Source organism: Metarhizium robertsii (assembly GCF_000187425.2).
Source record: "Metarhizium robertsii ARSEF 23 chromosome Unknown MAA_Scf_5, whole genome shotgun sequence".
Taxonomy (NCBI): Eukaryota; Fungi; Ascomycota; class Sordariomycetes; order Hypocreales; family Clavicipitaceae; genus Metarhizium; species Metarhizium robertsii.
Window position 1 is genome coordinate 1,686,267 of NW_011942193.1, and position 26,177 is coordinate 1,712,443.

At 50.6% G+C, this 26,177-nt stretch overlaps 7 protein-coding genes across 7 annotated transcripts; 4 read left to right on the forward strand and 3 right to left on the reverse strand.

The window, feature by feature from the left end:
- Nucleotides 1-358: 358 nt before the first annotated feature.
- Nucleotides 359-2,056, reverse strand: MAA_04150 (cwfJ domain-containing protein; the record flags this gene model as incomplete). The annotated part of the gene is made up of 2 exons (XM_007822148.1): nucleotides 359-1,976; nucleotides 2,040-2,056. The coding sequence occupies 2 exons, from the start codon at nucleotides 2,054-2,056 to the stop codon at nucleotides 359-361; spliced, it is 1,635 nt and encodes a 544-aa protein (XP_007820339.1).
- Nucleotides 2,057-2,390: 334 nt separating this feature from the next.
- On the forward strand, nucleotides 2,391-10,348 carry MAA_04149 (Armadillo-type fold protein; the record flags this gene model as incomplete). The annotated part of the gene is made up of 2 exons (XM_007822147.1): nucleotides 2,391-3,772; nucleotides 3,820-10,348. 2 exons carry the CDS (start codon nucleotides 2,391-2,393, stop codon nucleotides 10,346-10,348), a joined length of 7,911 nt encoding a protein of 2,636 aa, XP_007820338.1.
- Nucleotides 10,349-10,634: 286 nt separating this feature from the next.
- On the reverse strand, nucleotides 10,635-11,174 carry MAA_04148 (Zinc finger, DNL-type; the record flags this gene model as incomplete). Its single annotated transcript, XM_007822146.1, has 1 exon — nucleotides 10,635-11,174. The coding sequence occupies one exon, from the start codon at nucleotides 11,172-11,174 to the stop codon at nucleotides 10,635-10,637; it is 540 nt and encodes a 179-aa protein (XP_007820337.1).
- A 629-nt stretch (nucleotides 11,175-11,803) lies between these two features.
- Nucleotides 11,804-12,442, forward strand: MAA_04147 (SCP-like extracellular; the record flags this gene model as incomplete). The annotated part of the gene is made up of 3 exons (XM_007822145.2): nucleotides 11,804-12,191; nucleotides 12,256-12,364; nucleotides 12,421-12,442. The coding sequence occupies 3 exons, from the start codon at nucleotides 11,804-11,806 to the stop codon at nucleotides 12,440-12,442; spliced, it is 519 nt and encodes a 172-aa protein (XP_007820336.2).
- A 934-nt stretch (nucleotides 12,443-13,376) lies between these two features.
- On the forward strand, nucleotides 13,377-15,222 carry MAA_04146 (snf5/smarcb1/ini1; the record flags this gene model as incomplete). Its single annotated transcript, XM_007822144.2, has 2 exons — nucleotides 13,377-15,047; nucleotides 15,127-15,222. 2 exons carry the CDS (start codon nucleotides 13,377-13,379, stop codon nucleotides 15,220-15,222), a joined length of 1,767 nt encoding a protein of 588 aa, XP_007820335.2.
- Nucleotides 15,223-16,629: 1,407 nt separating this feature from the next.
- Nucleotides 16,630-19,240, reverse strand: MAA_04145 (N-terminal binuclear Zn cluster-containing/DNA binding domain-containing protein; the record flags this gene model as incomplete). The annotated part of the gene is made up of 6 exons (XM_007822143.1): nucleotides 16,630-17,581; nucleotides 17,641-18,246; nucleotides 18,344-18,577; nucleotides 18,637-18,737; nucleotides 18,805-18,824; nucleotides 18,904-19,240. The coding sequence occupies 6 exons, from the start codon at nucleotides 19,238-19,240 to the stop codon at nucleotides 16,630-16,632; spliced, it is 2,250 nt and encodes a 749-aa protein (XP_007820334.1).
- A 3,671-nt stretch (nucleotides 19,241-22,911) lies between these two features.
- On the forward strand, nucleotides 22,912-25,833 carry MAA_04144 (fungal-specific transcription factor domain-containing protein; the record flags this gene model as incomplete). Its single annotated transcript, XM_007822142.1, has 4 exons — nucleotides 22,912-23,085; nucleotides 23,142-23,655; nucleotides 23,729-24,470; nucleotides 24,531-25,833. 4 exons carry the CDS (start codon nucleotides 22,912-22,914, stop codon nucleotides 25,831-25,833), a joined length of 2,733 nt encoding a protein of 910 aa, XP_007820333.1.
- Nucleotides 25,834-26,177: the final 344 nt, after the last annotated feature.

Sequence of the window (26,177 nt, forward strand, 5' to 3'; positions counted from 1 at the left end):
ATAGCGTATGCAGTCACAATACCCATTTTCCTTTATCACCAGATGTTTTCGTGTTCCTAGAAATGTAAATAGATGAGAGAGTGCCTCTGATTTAGTGGTGTAAGAGTTTTATGAAATTGAATCAGAGATGCCGTCCGTGACGGAACATATTTCCGCTATCGCTAAGCTTGTATGTACACATTATATTGTATTGCAGTGCATCATAGTATACTGCGTGACCAGCCACACGCCTTGTTTGCCCGAATCCTTTTTGATCTCCCAGTGTATGTCGACGCCTGTGAAATTGGTGAATTGCATGAACCCTATTGACAAGATGACAAAATGCACTACCATCGTGCGTTGATTTTCATCTCCGTCTTTACCCCAGAGTAAAATCCCACGCCTTGAATGCCTCCCGAAACGCTTCTACATCTGCAGTCTCTTCTTCCACCGTCTGTTCACAGTCCTGCCAGATGAATCGTTTTTCCAAGCCTAGTAGTTTCGCAATAACGCGCCGCCCGAATTGGAGGTCGAAGCGTGTGTCTGCGCTGAGGGGCATCACGAGGGACTTGCCCTTAATCTTGTCCTCGCCGTTATCTGCCCACAGCCAAACGCGAAAGTAGTCCCCAAAGGTGGGCTGCTCTTCCAGCGTCAGCTCCCTGGTGACAAAGGAGGGGTATTTTTGGTTTTCGGCTTCCACTCGGAAAGCGGCTTCTGCGATTTCGCTGTGAATCATTTCAGCGGGTATGGGCATGAGCTGCCATAGTAGGTGGACGTTGCGGTCGCGGGATATTTCCCAGGTTACTACGCCTAGTTTGTGGGACGACTTTGCCGATATCATTGCTTGGATGGATTCGCGGAAGCGGCTCATTTCGTTGTAGGCCTTGACGGCGTCGGAAGTTGGGTCGGAGGTTGGCCCCATGCTGGGGATGGTAGGTGCGTGTGGGAGAGGGATGATGATGAAGTGACCAGGGAAGTTGAGGCCTTCGTCGGCAAAGGTGGTTGAGGTAGGGAGTGGTCCCTTGGCGGTGGTGACGTAGGATTCGTCGCCGATGCTGCAGCACATGTGGGCTGAGATGTTGGGGTTGGAAAGACAGAAGTAGCATTTGTCTGGGCCGGGGGGAGGTGACTCGCGGCGGCGTTTATTCTGGCGACCGCGTCTGTTGTTGTCGTGGGAGGCGAAGCGGCTGTAGCCACCTTCGTCGTTGTCCAGGGGTCGTTTCCTTTTCGGAGTGAATGGTGAGGCTGTTATGCCCTTGGGCACGGTGGTGTCTGACTTGTTGAGGGTGAAGGCGTACATGGCTTTTGCTTTGGCCTCGTTGCCATAGGGTGCCATGGAAATAAATCTTGTGACGGAGGTTGGCTCTGTTTCTGAGCTGGACTGATGCACGAAGGGCTCTCGTTCGTAGAAGAATGCCTCTGGGGATGCGGATATGTGGTATCGTGGTTTTAGGGTCGCGCATAGTTCTGCAATTGCTTGGGTGCTCTGGATGGAAGCCTGGTGAATTGGCCCGAGGACGACTTGAGAGCCGTTCCATACATTGGCGGGCCACATTGACGTCAGCAAGATGTCGGCATTGTTTGCGCCTTTCAATCCCTTCGCATCGTCGTCGGTGTGGAATGGTAGATGCTGCTCTTTCGACTGGCCGCCAACCACTTTTGCATCCAGAAGACCACCCAGAGCGACGATGCGAAGACCTTCCGAGGTCTTTGTGATGCTGCGCTTTCCCAGAAAGTGAAGGTTGTGGCAGATTTCTTCACCTGCTTCCACTCTCGTAGCGATGCGCTCAGGGAGCGAGTGAGTCCCGATGGTGAAGTAGGTGGGAAGAGGCACTTCCAGAGAACCGTTCAAAAGGGCGGAAATCGTCTCGTCATCGGTATCCGGGGTGAAGACATCGCCAGTTAGGATTGCTAGCGAAAAGTTGTTCTTGGCGTGGAGAGTAGCTAGTTTGTTGAACACGGGCTCAAGCTGGCCATTGAGGCTGCCGAGTATGATACTAAGGAGCCAAGAGGTTAGATTCTATAAATTGCTATTAATACAGAGCAACTGGCTGACCTACATCTTCGGGGCAGCCATTATGGTCTCTCACTGGCCAAAAAAAAATTAAGGTGCGAGATTGAGGTTGGGAGCCTCATTTGAAGTGTGGAGGGAACAGAGAGCCGCGGTGGAGGGTCGCCGAGAACGATAATGCATTTGCGCGAAGCGCATCATTGGTGGGTAAGAGCTCAGGTGGGTCATCTATAGATCCACCATAATGCTTATCGGTTTTCCCGCATATCAACCGATCAAAAAAAAATTACGGGAAGTACTACTACTGGCGGGGGACTGTCTTTGACTCGGAGATTCCGTCTTCATATCGACTTGCAATTTTCCCCGTCTTTTATTGCAATCGGCAGCGCATACCGCCAAAATGCCGTCCAAATCATCTGGACGCATCGAAAAAGTGCGGAAAAACAAATACTCAACACCCCATCAAAAAAATCACAGATGGGAGTCCTTCTCCACGAAAATCTCAAAGTTTAATTCCCTTCAACCGCTGCGAAAAGTTCGACGGCATGATCTCGAAAACGAAGACCTGTCGACGGCCACATCGTACTTTCACAATGGACTGCAAAAGTGGAGCGAACTGAATATCTCAAAACCATTCAGCTTTTTCAGGCGAGATGTGCTACCACTATCAGAAAGCTTGCCGCAGATTTTGCACTTTGAAGATAAGATCATGGGACATCTCGCCCAATATATTTCTCTGGGTGACAAAGATGCATTGGAGCCTCTTTTAGACCTCATGACTGCCTTTGCGCATGATTTGGGTGTACGATTCGAGAAGCACTATTTGCAGAGCATAAATTTGTTGCTGGACATTGCCGGCAAGACTCAGCCTGTGGAGGTTATTGAATGGACCTTTGGTGCTATGGCATTCTTGTTTAAGTATCTCTCGAAGCTTCTCATTCCCGACTTACGACCAACGTACGATCTTATGGCGCCATTGCTCGGACGATCACGACACCCTCAGTACATTGCTCGTTTCGCCGCCGAAGCAATGAGCTTTCTCGTGAAGAAGGCGGCTGCGCCTTCTCACAGAGAGATGGCCCTCAAGTCTTTTGTTGAGCATGTCAGAAACGATCTCATTGGCGCGGCTGAAACGTATCAATTTACCCTGTACAATGATGGCGTGATGACCATGTTTGCTGAGGCTATCAAAGGAACTGATGGCATGATTCATTCCACTGGAGGTGCCATCGTATCGGCCCTCATTGACGCAATTCCAGAGAACGAATGTACGCTGTCTCGAGAGAATATTTGGTCGGATGTCATATGTGGAGTCTTGACCAGTGTTCTGCACCACGGGAGGGCAGACACCATGAGCGAGTTTTTGGAAGAGATATTCACAAAGCTTAGATCTAAGAAGGAGCTTGTGGAAGGAGCTCAGGTACAGTGGAAGGCCGTGCCATATATCAAGATTCTCGGTGTTTTAGCTGGAGTTAGACGAGGCTCTCGTATCAGCAATTGGGATGGGCTTCTTCGAGATTTCACCGACATTCTGAGCATGACGGGCAAAGGATCCAAGGAGATAAGACCGGATCAAGTTGATGTCTTGTGGAACTCCATCATGGTCAAAGTCGCCATCGTTTGGCACCATGCACCTATGGACGCCTTGATACCCCATATCGCAACTCTCAACCAAACACTCACGAAAGAACCCTTTATGCGATGGTTCATTCCTTTCTGCGTATATTTTTGCGATCTTGACACTAGCCGCTTTGGTAGCCTTTTCCGATCTGAGTTTCAGAAGTGAGTAGTAGTCCGACATAATTCGAACTTAACTAACAACATTACAGGTTTGTTGCTGGTCACTGGTCGCAAGGGAAAAACGAGGATGTCCTTTGCGTCTTGCTTCCAAAGATGATCAAAATACGGGCTTTCCCACCGCTGGGCGAGAAGGATTGTTGCAGATTGCCACAAGCCTGGCAGGACCAAATTGTGTCAAAGTTCGAGCGCCTAGAAATCTCGCCCTTTCCTGAGCGTGGACCGTACAACAAAGACCCTCAAGAGTGGCGGGATCGGTGTTTACCAAAATACGCTGGTTTGCTGCAGCTTCTTGAGCTTACCGCCGTACACCCGTCTACGAATGCCCGAATTGCTGAGTTGTTATCAAGAAAGCTGAAACTGGCTCTTCGACCATCCTCATCTTTGGCATCTGATGAGGTTCATTTTATCGTTAGCCAAGGATTTCATGCTTATTTGCGCATGAGCAAGGCAGCTGGATCAATTGACACCTCTTTGAGCCCGTTGCTTCGTGCAGCAGTGCCGAGATTTGCACGCTCGGTCGGGTTTCTGCAAGCATATCTGGCTTACGAGAAGGCTCATCAAACGGGTGCTCCTGCAACCTCTGATCAGATGGAGATAACAGGTGGCGACAGTCCAACATCAGAAGAAGACCCTATGGTTGTATCTTTGGTGGAAAACCTCAGCTCACCTTCTCACGAAATCCGATTAGCGTCCCTGGAGCTGCTGAAGCAGATGAGCGAAACCGAGGCATTGACGAACTGCGTGGAAACCATGCTGCAAATTGAACAGATGCCGTTGAGTCATGAGAATACCAGAACTATCGCAATGCACCTGCGGAAAATTGGGCTGCACTACAACGCCATCGATGCGTCAACCTGGCTGCGGGACGGAATCCCAAGATTCATATTTGGTTTATTGACCGTGAAGCTGTCCCCTGTATGGGACGAAGCGGTGGAGAACCTGAAATACCTCACTCAGTCTAGTATAGGAGAAGAAGCTGTTTCTGCTATCGCATTTCAGTGGATTAACCAGCCATCCACAAGATGGACACCGCCTAACCCCGACAGTGCCGGTGGAGATCGGAGATTCTACACGGATTTCGAATGCACTGCTCTGGGGAGACTGGAACAATTGGCCAACGTAATACAAGACCTGACCGAGAAGGTAGACGATTCGCTTCTCAAAAATTTCGATGAGAAACAACATTTGACTGAGCACACGCCGCCTTCTGCAAGATCGAGAGCTCTCAAAGTCTTCAATGCTGCTCCAGCTGTTGCCGAAAAACGGTCCCGGCAGCTTGTCCCTTACTTCCTGTGCTGGGCAATAGAAGAAGATGAAGCCGATGGTAGTGAAGCTGCACGTGCTCAAGCATCGACTTGGTCTCTGGCTGACCGCAAGGCTCTTCTGGGCGTTTTTGCACAGTTCATCAATCCAAAAGTGCTCTATCAACATGAAAAAGTTTACGAAGCACTGCTGTTGCTTATGGAGAATGGCGACGTTGAAGTACAGAAGCTGGCTCTTAAAGCTATTTTGACCTGGAAACAAGATGGTGTCAAGGCATACCAGGAGAACCTGGAGTACCTTCTTGATGAAGCCCGATTCAAGAACGAGCTTGCAGTATTTCTCCAGGGGGAGGATGTTATCAAACCGGAGCACCGATCCGAGCTATTGCCAGTGCTGCTTCGTCTCCTCTATGGCCGAACCATTGCCAAGAAGGGTGCTGCCAGTGGGAGGAATGGACTGCAGGCCACTCGACTTGCTGTACTGCGAAACCTTTCGGTCGAAGACATGGGGAGTTTTCTTGAAATTGCCGCAGGCAAGTTGAAGCATGTTCAAGTTACGGTGACAAAGGCCCAGCGAAAGAAGCTGTTCAGTGAACCTATTATCACGACCCGGAAACAAGTTGGCTTTTTAAACATGATCTCATCTCTTATTTCTGAACTGGGGGCTAATGTCGAACCATACACGAATACCCTTGTCAATGCGGTCCTGTACTGTCTTGTTTATTCTTCAAGACAGCTACGTGGCACGTCCGGAGACGATGATGCCAAGGACGAAGAACTTGATGAGAAGGTCAGCGACTTGTCATTACTCAAATCGGCAAGGTCCATGGGTATCAAGTGCCTAACAGCACTCTTTCAAAATGCACAAAAGTTTCAATGGGATCCTTACCAAGAACTGATAATCGAGGAGGTTGTGGCGCCCAGGCTTGATCTGCTCCCAGTTGAGACGACGCAAGGCGTTTCTGGCATGCTTCACTTGCTTTCTACTTGGTCAGCTCTGCCAAAGGCGGCCATGTTCCTCGGTCCACATGGCGAGGTTCTGCCGCAGGGTGTGCTGCCAAACTTGGTTGACTGCATATCCAAGGAAAAGACAAAAGATGATGTGAAGATATTTGTGCTTACTATTCTTCAAAATCTAGTCAAACTTGCCTTGGCACCAGCCCAGGAATCTGAGTTCAATGAGATTATTAAGGCTGAGCTCCTGGAAGCCAACTCTACGGAAATTCTGTCAAAGATCACAGTCGTCTTGCATACCGGTGGTATCAGCAATGCTCTCCTAGAGGCTTCTGTGGAGACCGTCTTGGCTCTCGCGCCGGTTTTGCAGGACTTGGATAATACTCAAACCGTCATTCGCATGTGTAGCTTCCTCTTGCAGCAACCCCCTCGCCGAGTTAATCCAAGGACGAAAGGTCGAATTTTGCTCATCGTTGAACGTTTTGTGGCATTGCATGACGCAGCCAAGGACCAGACCTTATTGTCAGATGTTTACAACACTCTTTCGTCCTTGTTCAGTTACTTCAAAGATAGGGAGAACCGCCATTCTCTTTCCAGAGCTATGTTGGCGATTTCCCAACAGGATTCCGAAGTCGCAGAAATAGCCAGTCTCTGCAACGAACTGAACACTTTCAAGGAGGGTCGAATTGATGAACCGGATTATGACCGTCGTCTTGCTGCTTTCAACGCTATTTCCATGGTTCATGATGTTCCCTGGAGTCCCAAGCAATGGCTTCCCGTTATTCATAATCTCATCTTTTTTATCCGCATGGATGAAGAATTTGGTGTTTTGTCGTCAAATTCTGCAGATGGTATGCGACGCTATATCCAGGATGTGGCAAACTGTCAGCCAGATGAGGTGAAGCCCATCTTTGATAATCAGATGCGTACAGTTCTTCTGCCTGCATTATACGCTGGCTCAAGAGAGCAATCAGGCACTGTACGCAGAGAATACTTGCGTGTCATGGGCTACATCATTACCGTAATGCCCGGGTGGGAACCCGTTGCCGATCTAAGCGGGCTTCTGACCGAACGCAATGAAGATTCATCCGAACCGTCTTTCTTCTTCAATATTTTGAGTCCTGCTACTTCGAGACAGTTGGAGGCTCTACGAACTCTTGAAACAGCGAACACAGTGAAGCAAATGGGCAGTCCGAACCTGAGCCAATTTTTCATCCCCTTACTGGAGCACTTCATCTACGGACGTGAGTATGGTAGTGATGATCACGGACTTGGAGCGCAGGCTACGACTACGATTGGTAATCTGGCGCTGTCTTTGAATTGGAACCATTACCGAATGACTCTCTATCGATATATTAGCTACATCGAATCAAGACCAGAGATGCAGAAGAGCACCATCCGACTCCTAGGAAAATTTGTGGACGCCCTCGTTCTGTCATCGGAGAAGAACAAAAATGATGGCATGGATGTGGATGGAGACGAGGTGAAGGCGACTTGCTTGAGACTCCAGGCCACTGTCCCAACTATTACTAAACTGTCCGTTGACGTACTTGACTATATCCTACCACCTTTGATCAAGCACCTGCACGAGAAGGACGAGTCTGAAGTTAGCTACCGTGTCCCTGTCGGCGTTGTGGTCGTAAAACTATTGAAACTGCTGCCTCCGGAGCAGATGGAGCAGAAGCTGGCTGGAGTTCTCACCGACATATGCCATATTCTCCGAAGTAAAGCCTGGGAAGCTCGTGAAATGGCACGGGACACTTTGGTCAATATTGCGGTTGTTCTCGGATCCTCTTTCTTCGGCTTCATTCTCAAAGAACTACGTGGAGCCCTTACGAAAGGTTACCAGTTGCATGTTCTCTCATATACGATGCATTCTATCCTGGTTGCCACAATACCTACTTTTGCGACTGGTGACCTGGATCACTGCCTTCCTTCCATTGTTACCGTTATTATGGATGACATTTTTGGCGTCATCGGCCAAGAGAAGGACGCCGAAGGCTACACGACACAAATGAAGGAAATCAAGAGCAGCAAGAGTCAAGACTCCATGGAACTGGTGGCTAAGAACGCGTCTATTCGTCACCTCATTGATCTAGTTAAGCCGCTACAGGCTCTTCTGCTGCAAAAGGTTGACTTAAAACTGGTGCGCAAAATCGATGCTCTGATGGGCCGCATCGGCTCTGGCCTTCTCCAAAACCCTGACGCTGGCTCTCGGGATACTCTGGTTTTCTGCTACGAGATCATTCAAGACACATATCGGAGCCAGAAACCAGAAGAAGCCCCAAGGATGGATCCTAGGGTGAGAAAGTATCTTGTTCAGAAGGGAGCAAAAAGGAGTGGCGAGCGCGGTAGCACGACGAAGCACACTTATAAGCTGGTGCGCTTCGCTTTCGACATTTTGCGATCCATGTTCAAGAAGCATGAAGACCTGCGAACCCCGGAAAATGTTGCAGGATTCCTCCCTATCATCGGAGATGCTATCATCGATGGGGAGGATGAAGTGAAGATCTCCGCATTTCGTCTTCTCGCAACACTTGTAAAGGTCCCATTCAACTCCGAAGATGGCACCGGCATCTACCGGGTTGCGGTGAAGGAAGTTTTCAAGAGCATATCGCAGTCAACGTCCACGACAACAGAAATATCCCAAGCAGCTGTCAAACTTTTGGCTGTATTACTACGTGATCGCAAGGAGGTCGTGGTCAAGGACGCTGCGGTTGATATGCTCCTTGGAAAACTCAAGGATGATTTTACAGAACCTCTTTATCGACATGTTACCTTTAACTTTTTGCGATCTGTTATGGATCGTAAGATTGAGACGGCTACGGTTTATGATACTTTGGACTATGTGGGTACGGTTATGATTACGAACGATGACAAAGACACGAGGGATCTAGCTCGTGGTGCCTTCTTCCAATTTATCAGGGAATACCCCCAAAAGAAGGCTCGTTGGGCTAAGCAGCTGAACTTCATTGTAGCCAATTTGAAGTATGATCGAGAGGGCGGTCGCTTGTCAGTTATGGAAATCGTGCATCTCTTGCTCATGAAGTCTTCTAATGACTTTGTTCAAGAAATAGTGGGCACATGTTTCCTGCCGCTATTCTTTGTTCTTGCCAATGACGATAGCGAGAAATGTCGACTGTCAGCAGGGGAGCTGATGAAGGAGATATTCCAGAAGGCTGATAAGGAAAGAATCCAGCATATCCTCGGACTCCTACGAACATGGCTTGATAAGGAAGATAACCCGGCTGTGCAGAAACTGGCTTTGCAAATCTTTGGCTACTACTTTGAATCGTATGGCGATGCTCAAAATAACAAGAAGGATTGCAGACTAGTTTTGAACAGATCTGCAGCTATTTTGAAGGCGGAAGACATCAAGAACACTAATAGCCAGCTAATCGAGACGACACTCGGTGTTGCTCGCCTGCTTGGCGGGTGTATGAGTGAGGAGGCGCTGTCCGCAAAAAGGGAAGAACTATGGAGAGACGTTGCTCGATATCTCCGTCATCCTGAGCCATCTGTGAAGCTAGCGGCGGTGAGATCAGTAAATTCTTACCTTGCCGATTTCGCCAGACAGCGCACTGAAGCCTTTACCGGAGAGGCTATTGATGGGCCGTACGGTCTCACACTCGATCTCGAAGACATGTACAATTTTACGCGGCTCGCACTTGGCTCCCTGAACAGCAACGATATTGATGAGGATCTTGCCTCGGAGCTAGTGCAGGTAATTGTCTTCCTTGGAACCTGTCTCCCCGTCTCAACGACTGTCGAAACAGACGTTGAAGAGGAGGAGGCTGAGGAGCAAGATGAAGACGAGGCAGTCTCAGGACAACGGGAAGGTGTTGATTATCTCTTCTGGAGACTATCACATATTCTCCGAAGAGAAATCCCCCCCAGATCATTGGCGATTAACTCGAAGGTCGCTGCCATGGAAATCTTGGAGACTGTCTGCCGACGTGTACTCACCACTCCCGGCCGACCTTCGCTCAAGACTGTGCTTGTGCCTCTGCAACAGTTGACTGATCGCTCTATTCCTGCCCCCTTTAGTAATGATGAAGTATTCAAGACTAAGCTTGAAGGGGTCAAGACCAGAGCTCAAATTATGATGGACTCCCTCCAAAAGAAGTTTGGCACTGCAGAGTACAGCAAGGTTCTTATGGAAATCAGGGAAGAAGTAAAGGCAAGAAGACAGCAGCGATCGAGCAAGAGAAAGATTGAAGCAATTACGCAACCGGAGAAGTATGGACGAGACAAGAGAAAGAAGTTCGAGAAGAATAAGGAGAGGAGGAAAGTACGATCAAGGGAACAAAAGCAGGCGAGGCAATCATTCAAGAACTGGTAGTTTTAGGGCATTGGCATGGCGTTTTACAAGGATTTTTCATGTGCATATATGGTGTTTTAAAAACCGGTTCATTTCATGTCATCATATAGTATTATTTTAGATGAGCACTAGAGCGTCAATATCTTGGCCAATCGGGCCGTTCATTTTTCCTCTTCTATATTTCTCCCAGCATTTTATGAGAAGGGTATCTTTATTCAAACGCCGACGCCAGTTCAGTGCAATCCTACAATGCCACTAATCGTACAATGGTATGGTAGCTATCCACCTGTATGCAATGGCAGACTTATCACTCCTTCGCTGTTTCTGTCTGACCACTTGTCTCTTCAGGCCAGAATTCAATATCCCCATCCTCACCAAGACTGCCTCTCTTGACCAGTCTTCCCCGTTCCCGCATCAAGTCCTCGACTGTCACCTTCCTCTCTCCAAAGATATTTAAATGGTCGCTGATGACATGTCGATTTCGACAACTAGGGCATGTGATAAGGACCGAGCCCGTGTGATACCCTTGCTTCGAGACATTATGGTGGCTGCGATGACCGCATGGCACACAAGTAAACGACAGTTGGTAGTATGCAGGATTGACCTCTGGGCGTTCTCCTTCGCTTGCGGGCGCCTCGCTGGAATCGTTTGCTTGCGCTTCGGCTTCGGGGTTCAAGTATACTGGTTTCTTGGGTGGGCGGGGAATCGAGTGTGCTGCTCGGATGACGATGGGGGAGAAGGGCTTTGCAGAGCGGAAGGTCGACGGCTGCAAGGGGATTGCGCGGAGCCGTTGAGGGCGCAGTTGCCGTAAAGTAAATGAGAGCAACGTTGTTGCTCTTGATGCCATAGTGTGTGATGTTGCGGATTCTTGGTGGCGTGGTTAAAAGCAAAGAGGGCGGTAATTGCCAGTGGTTGTCGAAATTGCTGAAGAGCTTGGTCGGGGGAAGTTGAAGTTTTGCGGTCGAGAGTTCGAGAAACCAAGGGCACGTCATAAGCCAGGCGGGTCCACGCGAGACACCTGGGGCGACAGTTGGTGGGCCACTGGAGCTGGCTGGAGGCTTGAAGCATGGGTTGCAATATCGCAGGATATTCTCGCATGTACTCCGTACATAATATCGTTTTTAGATCCAAACAACCCAAGCAACGTATTACGCCAAGTTCGATGTCTTCTCATTTTAAATTTGTGCTGAGATACCGCATACGGGCGACTGACCTCGCAACTGAGCGGAGCTCTTGCCTGATGTGATTCCGTGTGTGTGTCGTTCCTGACCAGTATGCTCGGAATCCGGCAAAAATATCCATGGCGCCTGCCATTTGAGAAATACTATGAAGAATTTCTCCTTGGTCTGCAAGACAGGAAATTCTTGCCTTGGGTTACGCAACTTCAACTTTGAACACAAACTACAACGCCCGGTATCCTCTCCAAATCAATCTAGAGCGTCACATCCTGGCCAAGTCCCTGGACAGGCTGCAACCATGAAGATCTTCGTTGGTTCACTTATTTCCTGCCTTCTGGCTCAGAGCGGCCTTGCCATAGCCGGAAGCAATGATCCGAGCATGGCCCTGGCACTTGTAAATCAGGCTCGTCAAGGCAAAGGCCTCCAACCTCTTTCATGGGACGCCAACCTGGAGGCTTATGCTCAATTTTGGGCAAATCAAATGGGAAGCGGGATGCAGCCCTTTGAACATTCCCCAGTGTCATATCGACCGAGCCAGGGCGAAAACCTGTACGAGCAATCAGCCGGACAGTGCGACGCGGATTATGACAGCCCTATCGTAGCGGCAATGCGTGCCTGGTTATCGCAAGAGCGTTTATATACCGGCCAGCCGATAACTACTGGAAAAGAGCCGTGGCTTCATTGGTGTAAGTACAGGTCCTCCTTTTGCACTAGCGATATTGTTCGGGAACAAACTGATTTTCTGAGTAGCCCAGTGTATGTGGTCTACCACCACCCGGATTGGCTGTGCTCGAGCTTACAGCATCTCTGAGCCCTACAAGTTCTTCGATGTTTGCCGGTTCGCCCCAGAAGGGAACATGTGAGTAAACCACAGATCGGATAGATGCTGCGTGTAGTTCTCGCTGACAGGCTTAGTGTCGGTCAGAAGCCGTTTTAGGTACAGCTGCAGTCCCAGTCACATCAGGCCGTCTCTTTGCGCAAAAGACCAAATATCATGTATTAAGGGGGCGATTTATTATCATTATTTGCAAAAGTTTGCGCCGAAATGTTTCAGAAGCTTTATGGAGATGACAATCCCTTTTAGTTGGACCAAATTATGTTGTTAGCCAATACATGTCATGTACTTGATGGTACTGCTACTTCGGTTTGCTGCAGCACAACCGAATCGTGCTGGACGGTCTAAAATGGTGCATCTATTGGTTGTAAATTACTCCGTCTCAAACGGAGTAGAGTCATTAGATATACTAAGCAAAGAAGTTCTTGGTCAAGCCAGAGTGTGTTGTGTTTGTTGCTATGCGTGCTCTTGGCGTCGCTCCTCGGGTAAACTATGTATGTGAACGCAAACTGACTCTATCAGTCAGCCTGTTTTTTTACCCCCTTCTAAATCGCGGAAGCCAAATCAAATTTGGCCTCTCATGTGTACTTTTATCTCCAGTTACAGTTATGTACAGTAAGACGGCTGAAGGAGGAGACGTGCGGCAAATGGCGCGGTCGAGAACGAAAGATGTGTGTGGCTAGTGCACATCTACCGTGGCGCACCGCCACATTCCTTGTTTGCGAAACGGAATATGCCGAAATTTTTGACCAACAACGCGATTGACAAAGCGATGGATGCACGAGTCGCGACTGTGAAAGCTTCAACCATCATCGAACCTCGTCCAATCCATCCACGCCACCACCATCCCAACTGCGATATCCATCAGTATCATCCCGGAACGACCGCTAGATAGCTGATTGCCAGGGCCGCGCTTTTGCAGTCAATTGCGGACACGGGGTTTGCCCCAGCCCCCTGCTGCGCGTTGCGATCGCCTCACCACAGCTGCTCCCTTGCGCCAGCATGACCTGACCGATACGGTCGTCTACTGCACATCATGGAACGATCAAGGCCTCAGGCTTTTCAATCATCTTATGCGCCTCGCCTGCGCGCTTACAACAATTCTCTCCTGACGCCAGTGCTGCCCAGTGCGCCCTCGGGACCCCTCTCGAGAACGACGAAGCGAGGCACCACCATCATAAACTACGCCGAGGATGGTTACGATGACTTGGAAGAAGATAGTGACGACACCCGCCGTCGACCGACTGGCCTAAGGAGTCTGCGCAAGGAAGATTCTGCATCCAGACAAGATTTGGCTGAGAAGGCTGGCAAAGATACCAAGGAGCCCGTGGAAGTTCAAGGCATCTGGCGCGACTGGATGGGCAAGAACCGAGCACTAAAGAGCGACCAACAGAATGCTGCGCAAGCAAGCCTTCCCCTCACCCTGATTCCTATACGAATCGATCTCGATATACCGGCGTTTGTCCCTGCTGCGGCCTTTCCTATCCCAAATACCGTTGCAGTCGATAGCTCTCTTCCTCAATATCGACCCGGTGAGATGACAGTGCCGTACAAGCTTAGAGACATATTTTGCTGGAATCTGCACGAAACACTCATTACTACTGACCAGTTTGCGCAGACTCTCGCCCAGGACCTGGACCTGCCTAACCGCGGCGTGGTGGTTGCCGAGATTAGCAAACAAATTAGAACTCAGCTTGAGGAATATGCAGGCGTTGCGCTTCATCCATTGTTCCACACGGAACAAAATACACCGGCAGCGGTGCCGGCGCCGGCGGCCACAGGCGGTGCCAATGGGACGGCTGTTGGGACACCGAGGCCGAGCCTGATGATGAAGTCGAGAGAAGACTCGCCGGCTTCGATTGCCAGAGCACTTTCACGACCAGATACTCCTGCTCGAGGTGGCGCCGGCGTAGCAACCCCGTCGCAGACTGCAGCACCAAATGTCACGGCGGAAGCTACACCGATCCTGCCGGACTCTGACGACTATAACCCCGATGATACCTACCGTTGCATCATCAATTTAAGCCTCAACCTGTCATCTATGTTGTATACAGACAAGTTCGAGTGGTCACTACTTCATCCTCCTGGCACAGCCGAGGCGTTTGCAAAGATGACTTGTGCAGATCTGGGATTAACAGGCGAATGGATACCGGCAATGACCCACGCGATCTATGAAGCCGTTCTACGGCTGAAGAAGGAGGCTTGCGAAGCCGGTGGCTTGGTTGCTGGCTGGGGTGGACTACAACAAGACTTGCCCAACGATGCGGCTTTGGGGACGGAAGCAGGGTGGAGGTATGATCCGGACCATTTGGCGGATGATTGGGAGCCCAAGGTTGAATTCCTGAGCAAGGAGGAAATAGAAAAACGAGAAGGCGAACGGGAACGAGAAGCCCGGCGATTGCGTCGTGAGACGGCGCGATTTAGCTCGACAGCCGGCATGCTGGGAGGCACGCCTTTCGGCGCCCCTGCGGAAGTGGAGGAGGAGAGGATGGGCAGAGGCGAACGATCGAAGAAGAAGCGACGGTTTAGAAGTCTCAGCCCGCTGAACCGCAGCGGAACGCCTGGAGGTCGTGGAACCCCGGATGTCGGTGGCTACGGCGGTGGAGGCGCATTGACAGACGTCGAGAGACACACATGGAGGTGCACACACTGCCGAGTATGGGGAACCAGTGTATGGGCAGTTCGCGATGGCCCTGCCGGCCCCAAGGTAAGTCGAATGTTTTTCCAGTTGACCGCGTCCTCTTCCCCCGTCCCCTGATGATGCCTGGTGCTAACGGACATGCTAGTCTCTATGTGCAAACTGTGGGTATTCATATGAGCGTGATCGCAAGCTCCCTCGCCAAACCAAAAACCTGCACATGCAAGATCCTCGAGCGGCCTAGGGGTCCTCCGTCACGCAAAGCGGCAGGGACAAGGCGGACAAAGCCACGCCTGAGCGGTGCTCTGGGCAAATCTCGACGGGCTCTCCCCAGTCCGAATCACGCTTGTACTCTAGTCGAGGGCGCTTGCCGTCCAACTCGACAGATTGGTTGCAGACACTTCCCATCACAAGCGGAGACCGTAGCCTTGGCCCTCTGATTGCTCGAGCCGTGGAGTCTGGCATACAAGAAGGACGTTCAGTACGGCTATGATTTTGACAAGAAGGGTATTCACAATTCGTTGGGGGAAGGGGCGTACAGGGAATGTTCTTTCATGCTGCTTTTGATATATATCTTTTTTTTTATTTGCCTCGGTGCTACCTTTGTGAAAGGAAGGGAGGGATCGAAAGGGGGCATGGGTGAGAGACCTTTGTTGATTCTAGTCTTTTTACTCCATCTGAGAAATCTTGGGTGATTTGTTGGAGGGCGAATGGGAAAAAGCTCCGTGTAGAGTAGACCAGGATGTTAGGCGTATCAATATTGCCGGTCAATCAATAAGCATTGGCGGCATGCCGTTTCTCCTCCATCTTGAATATCGTGTGTTTTGGAAGCCATCCATCCTCCTTGAGATATTCTGGCATCATCTGCAGTGTCTCTACCCATCGACACAATGCACTTCAAACAGTGCAAAGTGCGTCTGTTCAGAAAAAAAACATCTGGCTCGACGTCATTTCTGGCGAATAGTGTACTCATTGCTGACCGAAGCGCTGCCCTGCTCTGGCATAGATGATGCTCAAAACCAGGGCTATTCGTACTGTAAAACGACAGAATCTATCATATTCCCAACTACATGCTGCCTCTACCAAGTCGATATCTTCAAAACCCCTTGTAACAAAGACAGCCACCTTTTTAAAACAGCTCCGATTTTACACGTTCCTCTGGATATATACTTGCTCCAAGGCGAATGATTAGTACTCCCAGTGTTTGTGAAGGCGGCAATGCAAGAGACAAAATTCTGTCGAGTACGTGAACCAAAATAGTCACGAGGTGGCGGCTACAGTGGTTGGATTAATGCTGTTGTTGATATTAGCCGTGTGCCTTTGCTTTGTTCTGGCATCTTTCATGTCACTTTGCCGTTTCTGGGTACCGGTTTTTTTTATTTCCAAACTTTCGATTCTTGATAGCAACCAAAGCACGTGGAAGTCCGCAATGTAATACGGAAATAGCCAGGGATGGACAAGCATCAAGAGCCGCGACCTTATGCGTACATGATTCGGCCGTGCCCGTGAGTAGTATTCAAAATAGGACATACAAGTGCGGGTATTGTATCCTTTTCTTCCCTTGCAACAAACGCCATGTGCCCGTCAAAAGCCCATAAACATACATCATTGTTCAAATTTAACAAAAAAAAAAAAAGGTCGGTCATGTCGGCTATTGACGAGGTCCTCCGTGCATCATCTGAGTTGCATCCACTCCTACCCATCTCATGCCAGCGGGTGCCTGCTGGCCTTGAAGTTGAACTACTCCTGAAGGAGTGATAGATTGGACTCCGTTTTGATACTGGTTGTGACCAGACAACTGGCGAAGATTTCTCAGGCGGTCCACCGTCCCGTTGGACAATTGAACAAAGCTCCGCTCCAGCATCAGTGCATCTTCCCACTTCATCCCGTAAAGCTGCAACGTCTTGGGGATGCGCTCTAAACACCAAATAGTTCTATCAAGATATAGATTGCCACCCACGGGAATATCAGGTCTCACATGGCGGCGAGGTATGGGCGGAGCAGGCGCAGAGCCAGGGGGAGCTGGCGGAGGTGGGACATGTGCCCCAAAGACGAGTAAATCCTGTGCGTCTCGCAGCACAGCCAGTAGCTGATTGGCCATGAAGTAGACTTTTAACGCATCATGGTATGTGTAGAATGCGCTGTTTAAACCACTGTATGCAATGTCATACATGTTGTTGAGATACTCTAGAGAATACTCGAATATCAGGACTCGAATGTAGTTTGTGATTTGAGGTGCTCTGGCTGACGGTGCAATGCAGTACACATAGCTGTAACGTAGCTCCTGCTCAAACATTTGCCGAATTCCAGGTGGTAATGTGTTGGGGAGGGACTCCTGCCATTCTCTCATATCCAAGCACATCTGCCAAAGAAACCCGGTAGGGTTCGACAAAGGAGTCTGCTCTGATTGATAAAGAAGCTGGTACCAATATGACTGGGCTCGGCGGAGCTGGAAAAGTAACAAGGCCGGGTCCGCGGATTGAGGACCGGATATAAGTTTCGAATTGGCCGGCTTATCCCCCAAGTTCGACATTTGAGGGAATGCAACATTAATAGATTCGTCCGCAAACGAGAAGCTCCGAGCATGGGCCATGCTGATAGCACTGGTTCAAGTAAGCATGTGATGGCACACACGAAATAGGGGAGCAAGGAAATAACTGACCGGTCGAGAGCGTAGGTACAATAAAATATCTTGCGTCGCATATCGAGGGCGGACCGGTCCGACACTGACGATGTGGGAGGGTCCTGGTGCAATCCCAAGTCAACCACAGCCCTCGACGTGAACCCTATTAGATGCCATGTATCAAAGTGAGCAGGATCCAGCATGGAATATATGGTTAGTAGAAGTAGCGACTGGATCTGAGTGACATATCCCGGCCCAAGCGCTCGATCTGCATAAGACATGGCTCTGCAAACGAAATTGACACCGCTAACATAATACTCATCGTTGATCTTGCGACTTTGAGAGGTAGAGCCGATGGCAAGTACCAGAAACAGCAACCAGTAGTCAGAGTCCCTGATAACGCGGTCGTCTTGACGGTATACGTCGTCTAATATTGTCAAGAGCGCAGTCTCAGAGAAACACGGAAACAATGAGTAAATGTTTGCCATGAAATACTGCACGATCGTGTTGGCGGCCTGTCTAGAAGGCAGCATGGATTGTGGTGGCTCTGGTAGTGAGTCTTTTGTCGTAACCGCCAAGACAAGCCTTGCAAAAGTAATGTTGCCCAGAGAAGGCTCAAAATCTCTAGTGGTGGCATCGACCGATCTGCAAATACGTATACTGTTAGAAACGGTACCGGAGGGGGGGGAAACAGAAACAGGAGAAAAGAGGACAGAAGCGCGCTACTAGGTAAAGCTCGTACAGGATACCAAAGTCTGATACTAGGGAGTTGACGTCCAAGTCCTCCCGGTTACGCGCCGCCTTGCGATGGATCGCAGCTCGAATAGCCGCTAGGGAATCTCTTCTCTCCGCTTCAGTGAGGTTGGTGTTAGTAGTACCATCGGCTTCATGCTGTCCAACGGAGTCTTTTCGAGATTTTGCATAATCCAAGCGTCGTTCGAGCTTCTCGATACGGAGTTCAAGAGCAGCGACATAACTGTTCACACAGAGAGGTTAGCCGGGACACGGGCAAAATTCGTCGCCCTGATGACACACCTCCGTTCTTTGCCTCTGGCAAATTGATCATTGGCTGCCGAGCATTCATTATCACGACCTGCCTTTTCACAAGCGGTGCAAGCAGGTAGTTTGCCATCACACTGAGGTTCACGAGAGGTTAGCTGTCAAAGATGAACCCTGCAAGCATTTGGCGGAAGTACTGTGTACCTTGACCTTGGCGGCACGACCTAGGCAAATAAGATAACGGTCAGTTGGAGAAACGGGCAGAATTTACTAGGCGGGTTTCATGATATTGCATCAACTCACATCGCGAGCACGCCGATACTGGCCTAGAGACCCTCAACAAGGGATTTCGCGAGAAGCTAGTGCGGGGCATGGCGCATTGCCTCGCAAGAACTGCGGTGCGGAAAACTGAGCGCCGTTGGAGTGTGAGGCCAGCCGGGCAAAAGGCCCGAGAACTGTGCTTCTGGGAAGACGACAAGGTGCCAAGGCGATGTAGAGGAGCGTCTAGCAAGCTCGCAAGCACAGGGACTAGCAGTGGTGAGGTATCGCGGAGCTGTCGCGCAGGAGGTGATGGTGAGCTAAGCGGCTTACTATTGACTGAGCAGGGTGAACGGGTTGTCGTTGCGAGTGGGATGGACATGGATGGACATGGATGGCTGGAATGTGCCACAGCCGGACCTGTATGGCACTTGGACGACTGACAGCCACAGAGCCGACCAACGGACTGAGGCGCCGCAAGGCAAGGGGCGGGGCCGGTCGAGGCTCTCTGGCCTTCTCTGGAGACTGGACTGGAAAACGGACCTTGTTCGTTGACCGCGACAGCTGGGGTAATGAGATCAAATTGACCCCAGGGCCGGCCGGGCGAGCCAACTAGCGTGGCGGAGAGACGCTAGGGCTGGGACCAGCAAAATGTCTAGTTTGGTTCCTTGTTCCTTGAGCGGTGCCCATGTATGTATGTATGTATGTATAATGCCGCCTTGGATCGAGCAACCCGACACTTGCTTTGATTTCTTTGCACCACCAACGTGCGACATTAATAAGAGCTGCGACGCGAAACGGGCAAAACAAACGCCGAGAGAGACGCTGGCCGGCTACGATTGCTCCATATAGTTCCTCAATACGCCATCGACCCTCCTCATAGACAAGGCTGGACTCGACTCGAGAACGTCGAGAACCGACGGCGACGGCGGGGAGTGCGAGCAACAAGCCAAGGCCAGCCGAAGAACTCGGAGAATCACGAGACAAGGGAGACGGAATAGCAACTCCAGGTTGCATGTTTCATTCCATCTTGGCCAAGAAGAGTGCCACCCTGGTGGGGTCAGTATCATATCTGGCCAAGAAGAACAGTCGACAATGGAGAACCTGCTCAAGTCAGAGTAGTCGGGAGGCTGCTGCTGTCTAGGTGTAATTGAAGTCGAACACTACTGAGAAGGAAATGCCATTTCTAGAGGGCGAACCAAGGTTGGCCTTGGCCTGTACTAGAGAGAGTTCTGTATCTGGCACGTACATCATACGTAGTCTGCCGAAAACACACCCACGCCCACACCCACACCTACACGCTCTCTCCGTGGAGTATTTTTTTCTGAAATTGTGTGTGTGTATGTACATACATCTTTGGATCTCCTCCCGAACTAATGTCATCAACTGTCTACCACGATCTGCGACCCGTCGACATGCGACATGCAATATTGGCGCCACTCCAGCGTCGGTGGAAGGAGCACCCGGCAGGAGCGATGGAGAAGGGGAAAGAACGATGTACTAATCTGTCAGGGGCAAAACACGGCACACGGAACCGAATGACGGATGACACAAGATCTGTCGTTTTTTTCAAACTTATTCTCGCCCAACACTCCATTCTCCGCCAGTCCGTGCTATTCTGCATGCACGTGTGCCGTGCTTCTCGCTGTTTTCGATGACAGCAAGAGGGTCCAGGCACAAGCGGACGGGGATTCGGAAGCCAAGGCCGGAGGGTCCATGTTTCGAGTCTTTCTGCAATCCTCCCTACCTGGTACTAACGACCTAGGCACCTAGGTAGTTGACCAGGGTGGTGCTTCTTTGCATCAATGCCACCCCATCTCGCCTGTCACCCATCGCATTGTACGATTGAGATGTCGGTATTGCTATTAATAATGTACTCCCGCGTTCTTGGAAGCCAACTGACTAGATTCTAGGCAGCTATTTTATCGAAAGCCAACAACACCAATGGCCCGCGGAATTGCGGAGCCTCGTTCATCGAGACTCGGCGAGACGATTGACTATGCTGTGGCGCGATTGGCCGACATATTGATACATGACGAACTTGCCACTTTATAGGGTTCATGGCTTGCGCGCATCTTCCTCATCCACCAGCCACAGCTCGTGCCTTTGCGAGGTTTCTGTTGCCCATTGATTTCCGCGCTCTTGGGGACATCTGCATACCAAGGTATCTAGTAGGTAGGCTGCAGAGTTGACAGCGAGGCTAGCGGCAGACTGCGGATGGATGGATGCAGTAGTTCTTGGTGAAGATTGAATTCTGGTGCTCCGACCCGCATCTCGACGACAAACGCCATTCCACGTGGCAGCGCCGCGCATCGAGGTACGAGCCAGGGCCTAGGATTGTTTCCCAAGGAAACCAAGGTTGACAAAATGCACTGCACAGCCTCCCAAAGCATAATCTTACGATCGCTGACTGCATACTTGGCGGCTGTACATACATGCCTTGGCCTGGTTGTTGAAGTCTGGACAAGAAAGTGATGTGAACTGCATAGTACTCGAGTCAACCTCGAACGTTGGACGACCCTGGTGCTTTTGGCTGTGTGGATCTGCGGCGCTCTAGTGCTCCCGAGACACTCGCAGGCTCGCTGTGGTGGGGGACTTGTTTTCATCATGAATCGCATCATTGCCATTTTTTAGTTTTTCAGATGGTACCTGCCAGAACCAATGGCTCTCGCAACTGTCGATAGCGCGTGTGCCTTTGTCCACAAGCGGAACGATCAATGGGGCATTGTTTCTGGTGCTTGCCAAGTCCGCAGCCCGTTCAACCAAGCGATGCGACGTTGACCTGCCCGCCAATGCCCGCAGACTTCGGTCAAGTTCTGCCGATGGATATGCATGTGGCTTAGAACGACAGACGGCCATCCACGCGTTAACGAGTGCTAGGAACGTAGTAGTATGTCGGCGATAAAGGGTCTGGTCCAGCATGATGTGCACGTTTCAAATAGGGCAACATTGAATGCACCCACGTACCCGGGTAGGTACCTGGGGATCTACTGCCCGGTATATTGAGCTCGCGTTCTTTTCACAGACATCGGAGCCCAGTAATAAGTCCATGTCGGTACCGATTAGTTATTTGCCAATTGACACAGGAGGACTCGGTGTCCAGTTGACGTGCTCAAGTGCTCAAGTGCCCCAGCGCCCAGGCCATTTCTGCACCTGACGGGTAGACGGCTGGATGGCTTCTCTCCTGTACGGTCGCATTCCGTGCCAATCAGCACACATGCGCTCAATCCACTAATGCGCCTCCGGTTGCTCTTGCCCGAGTCGGTGCGGACGCCCTGGCTGCTGACCCTCTTCAATGTTTGCGAGTCAACCAGCTGTGTACCTAGGTACCTCTCATTCGTGTCTGGGGCTGACATCTTGGGGCCGGGCGGTTCTTCTTGGTCATCAAGACCCTCCTAAACCTCCATGTCAGTCCCTCCTTTCCGCCAAGCACCGCTGACCACATCCTCGAGGCGAGCGAGCACATCTCAACCGCGACTTCATTCCGCACTCTGCACTCTGCACTCTGCACATCGCCTGCGCAGTCGCAGCCCCTTCTGCCGAGCTTCTTCTTCTTCTTTCAACCGCCTTTGCCGCTCGATCCACCAAGGATATATAGCTGTCATCGACTCTGAAGACTACTCTTAGCCACCTGTTAGCCCGCCGCTATAATTTTGCTTTGTCTGGAAGTCAGCGTGTGAACCTTGCCGCTCTCCGCAAACCCTTGGACTGGTGTGCTTCCTCCACCGCCTCGTTGCGGATTGCTAGGACAGTTTGTCCTTGACATCAAAACGATATTACTAGCCTGACTACTACAGCGAGCCTGGCCGGCAGCTCGGTACACATTGCGCCCTTCTCAGCCTGTTTCCGGCGGCCCGGTCCAAGGCGACGCCCCACGACGTACGCAGACTTGACTCGACCAGTCGCACAGGGCTCCTTGTGCAACCCGGTGTCGTTATTCAAATACGTTGGGGCGATACGATTGAACAGGCGCATTCTACGTCAATATTTACCTCTGGCAAGGCGCATGCTCTAGAGACAGGCGGGTTGCCAGCAACTTGAAGGATCTCCATCATGGATCCGGCACACATTTTTAGGCAAGGACTTGGGTCTGTCCCGTCCCGCCCAAATCAACCATATACGGCCCATTACCAGAAACCACAAAGGTCCAATGACGATCTTTCCGATGACGACGGCTCAGGTCACCGCGTTGCCCACACATTGACAGCCTGCTGTCGCTGTCGTCAGGTATGACTAGCCTGCCTGCCAGCATTGCATGCACTCTTACTAACACAATGCCATAGCGGAAAACCCGCTGCGATCCGTCTTTGCCACGATGTTTGCCGTGCGAGAGGTCTGGTTCAATATGCGAATACTTGGATACTGCCAAAGGCAAGAAGATTAACCGATACTATGTCATTAAGCTTCAGGACAGGGTTAGGGCGCTCGAGGCCGAGTTGGCCCATTACACGGATGATGAGAATGATTATCCCAAGACTACTGAAGACATTGTTCGACCTGGAGGCATGATCCGTCTCAAAGCAAGTGATGAAACGTCTAGATACTTGGGGCCCAGCAGTGGCATTGCTATGACCAGGCTGTTGATGGAGGAGGCCAAGAGATACACGGTATCCAACCGCATATCCGACCTCATACCGGAGGTACGGGCTAGAAGCCAAGCTCGGATGCAGTCTATACAAATGACTGGACCAACAAATGGCAGAAAGAAAAGCTACCCGATGCTTAGCGAGGGCCCTGCCGACGGTCTACCGTCTCGCGCAACCATGGACAAACTTATCGAGCTATTCATTCAAAAATGTATGTTTTACCAATTCCGAACTGGCCACAGTCAATAGACTTGGAGGAAGTGCTAACTTGACTCATCTTCTAGCACAAGTATTTTGGCCTGTTCTCCATGAGAAGAATTTTGAAAGGGACATGGAAGCAGTGTACAATGGTGACGAAGACCCGTACAAAAACTTCGTGCTGCGGATGGTTATTGCCATTGCCCTTCAAAAATTTGACTCACAATATGCCGGGTTAGCAGACAGCTACTACTTGGCAGCCATGCAGTATGCCGAAGCTGTGATACGTCCCAAGGATCTCAGGACTTTGCAGTGCCTAGTTTTGATCGGTCATTATTCGCTCCTCACCCCCACGAGAACACCAGTGTACTATGTCATTGGCCTTGCGACTCGCATCTGCCAACAAGAGGGCTTAACGGACGAGCAGACGATCACTACTGGCTATAATTTGGACGAGCAGACCATTGATATGCGAAGACGCCTTGCGTGGATTGTCGCAGTCATGGACTTTGGGTTGTCCTATCACATGGGGCGACCCAGTGGGTTTGCAACAGGAAATGACAAAGTAGATGTGTCCATCTTTTCCACCGTTGATGATGAGCACATCACAGCAAATGGAATCAGTGCTGGCCCTACCAGTCCACGAAAGGCTTTCGCTGCTCACTTCTATCAATGCCGAGAATTACAGGCGGAAATTCGAAGAACTCTCTATGAACAAAAGCGATCCGAACCAAATAACGACTCACATACCTGGTTCGATAGTATAGAAAAGAAGATGAAGTCTTGGCTGGACGCTGCGCCCAGTCATATTCAATGGGGCCCTTCATGGTATTATGCCTATCAATGCTCGGACCTCTCACGTAATGTTTGTGCTAACAGATGCAACAGGTGTGCCACCTTCTATCACCACACTCGGGTGGTTCTCTACAGACCTTCGCCGCAAGTTCCCCAGCCCTCTGCACGGGCAGCTACGATTTGTTTTGAGAGCTCTGCCTTTGTTATCAACCTGGCAGAAAAGCAAATGAGCAGCGGCTTCTTCAGCATCACTTGGCTACTACTACTTATGCTCACCTCATGTTTAAATGCCCTTTTATGGTCAACGTCATACCCAGAAGTTCGGCAGGCCCATTCTCGACAGGAAGTGGAGGATCTTGTAGCCAGAGCGCTGGCGTGCCTCGAAAAGTGCGCAGAACGATGGCCCGGCACTCGTTATACGGCCCAACTATACAGCGTCATCTCCAAAGCCTGCTTGCAAAGCTACGACAGGGCTCCTGACAGCCAGCATCCAATGTTCTCCTTCGCCAGTCCATCGTCGGTCGCTGAGCCACAGTCATCACCCGACAGTTATGTACAGACTGGGCCTTCTCAACAGCTCCCGTACCTGAATCCTCCCCAATTTGGTTTTGTATTCGATTCACCGCCAGAGTCCATGAATGCATATACTTTTGATCCGAACTACCCGCCACCTCAGCCGACTTTTAGATCCAATTCAATTTTCTGCAATCCTGCTACTGATGCAAACGGGAGGAGATTCTCTTATTTCCCGCCCGAAGGTTCACCAGAAGATCATCCTGCCCAGTCTGTAATGAGTCACAATCAGACGACTTCGCCTTCTGTAGACCACTCGAGGCAGATCCCGACGCCACCTGATTCGATCCCGGCTGGCACCATGTCGGCCACTACTCCCAACACGACGCTTTCGCCGCAAAATCTGCCATTGCAGTCGTCAGCTCTATCTGACGCTTCATCCGCACCTCGTGTTGTGCCAATGCAAGACCACATTTCGCCTCCGCAGAGTGGGCAGCCAACTCAAGTAACGCCCAACTTCACCACGGCAAGGCCATCGGTGCCCCAGCGGCCATTGCCGGCCACCACTTCCGCTGCTGATTGGTTCTCCCCTCCCGCTCCCTTTATTTCGCCGTACAACTTTGGACCTATGAGTAGCAACTGTTTCAACGACGCAATGCCTAATAATTTTGCCGAGGTGCCAACTGGTAGCCTTGGTGGGCTGCAGAACATGGCCACTGGGTTTGATGCCCATGGCCAGTACGGCTTCATGCCTGGGAGACAAGGCAGTCTTACTCACTCGCAGCAATTGGAGCTGATGAATGCGTTGGAAACAGAAGGTATTGGAGACATTGATGCTTTTTTGAACGCTGGAAACAACATGGCAGATGTAAGATGGTGTTAGAACTACCACCGAGGAGAGAGTTGCCGAGACTACTGTAATTTCGGCAGACAATTCTTCTCCCAGGCATGTCGCCTAGTTGTGTACCAGACTCTGTATTAGCTTTTGAGGCATTACCGTCATTTAAATGACGAGTGGTGCTAGGGAAAGTGAGCGGGCGTTTTTGGATGGCAAGGGATATGGTTATATACCCAGAGTAACCCAAGACATTTTAGACAAGGAGGACGCATTGCAAATATGAAACTCGTGCGAGAAGCGGACGTGCACAGTAAGACAAATTCATGGCTGCCACATATTCATAGAGTCTACAAAAGTTCAAACGCTGAGCCAACCCGCCGTTTTGCATG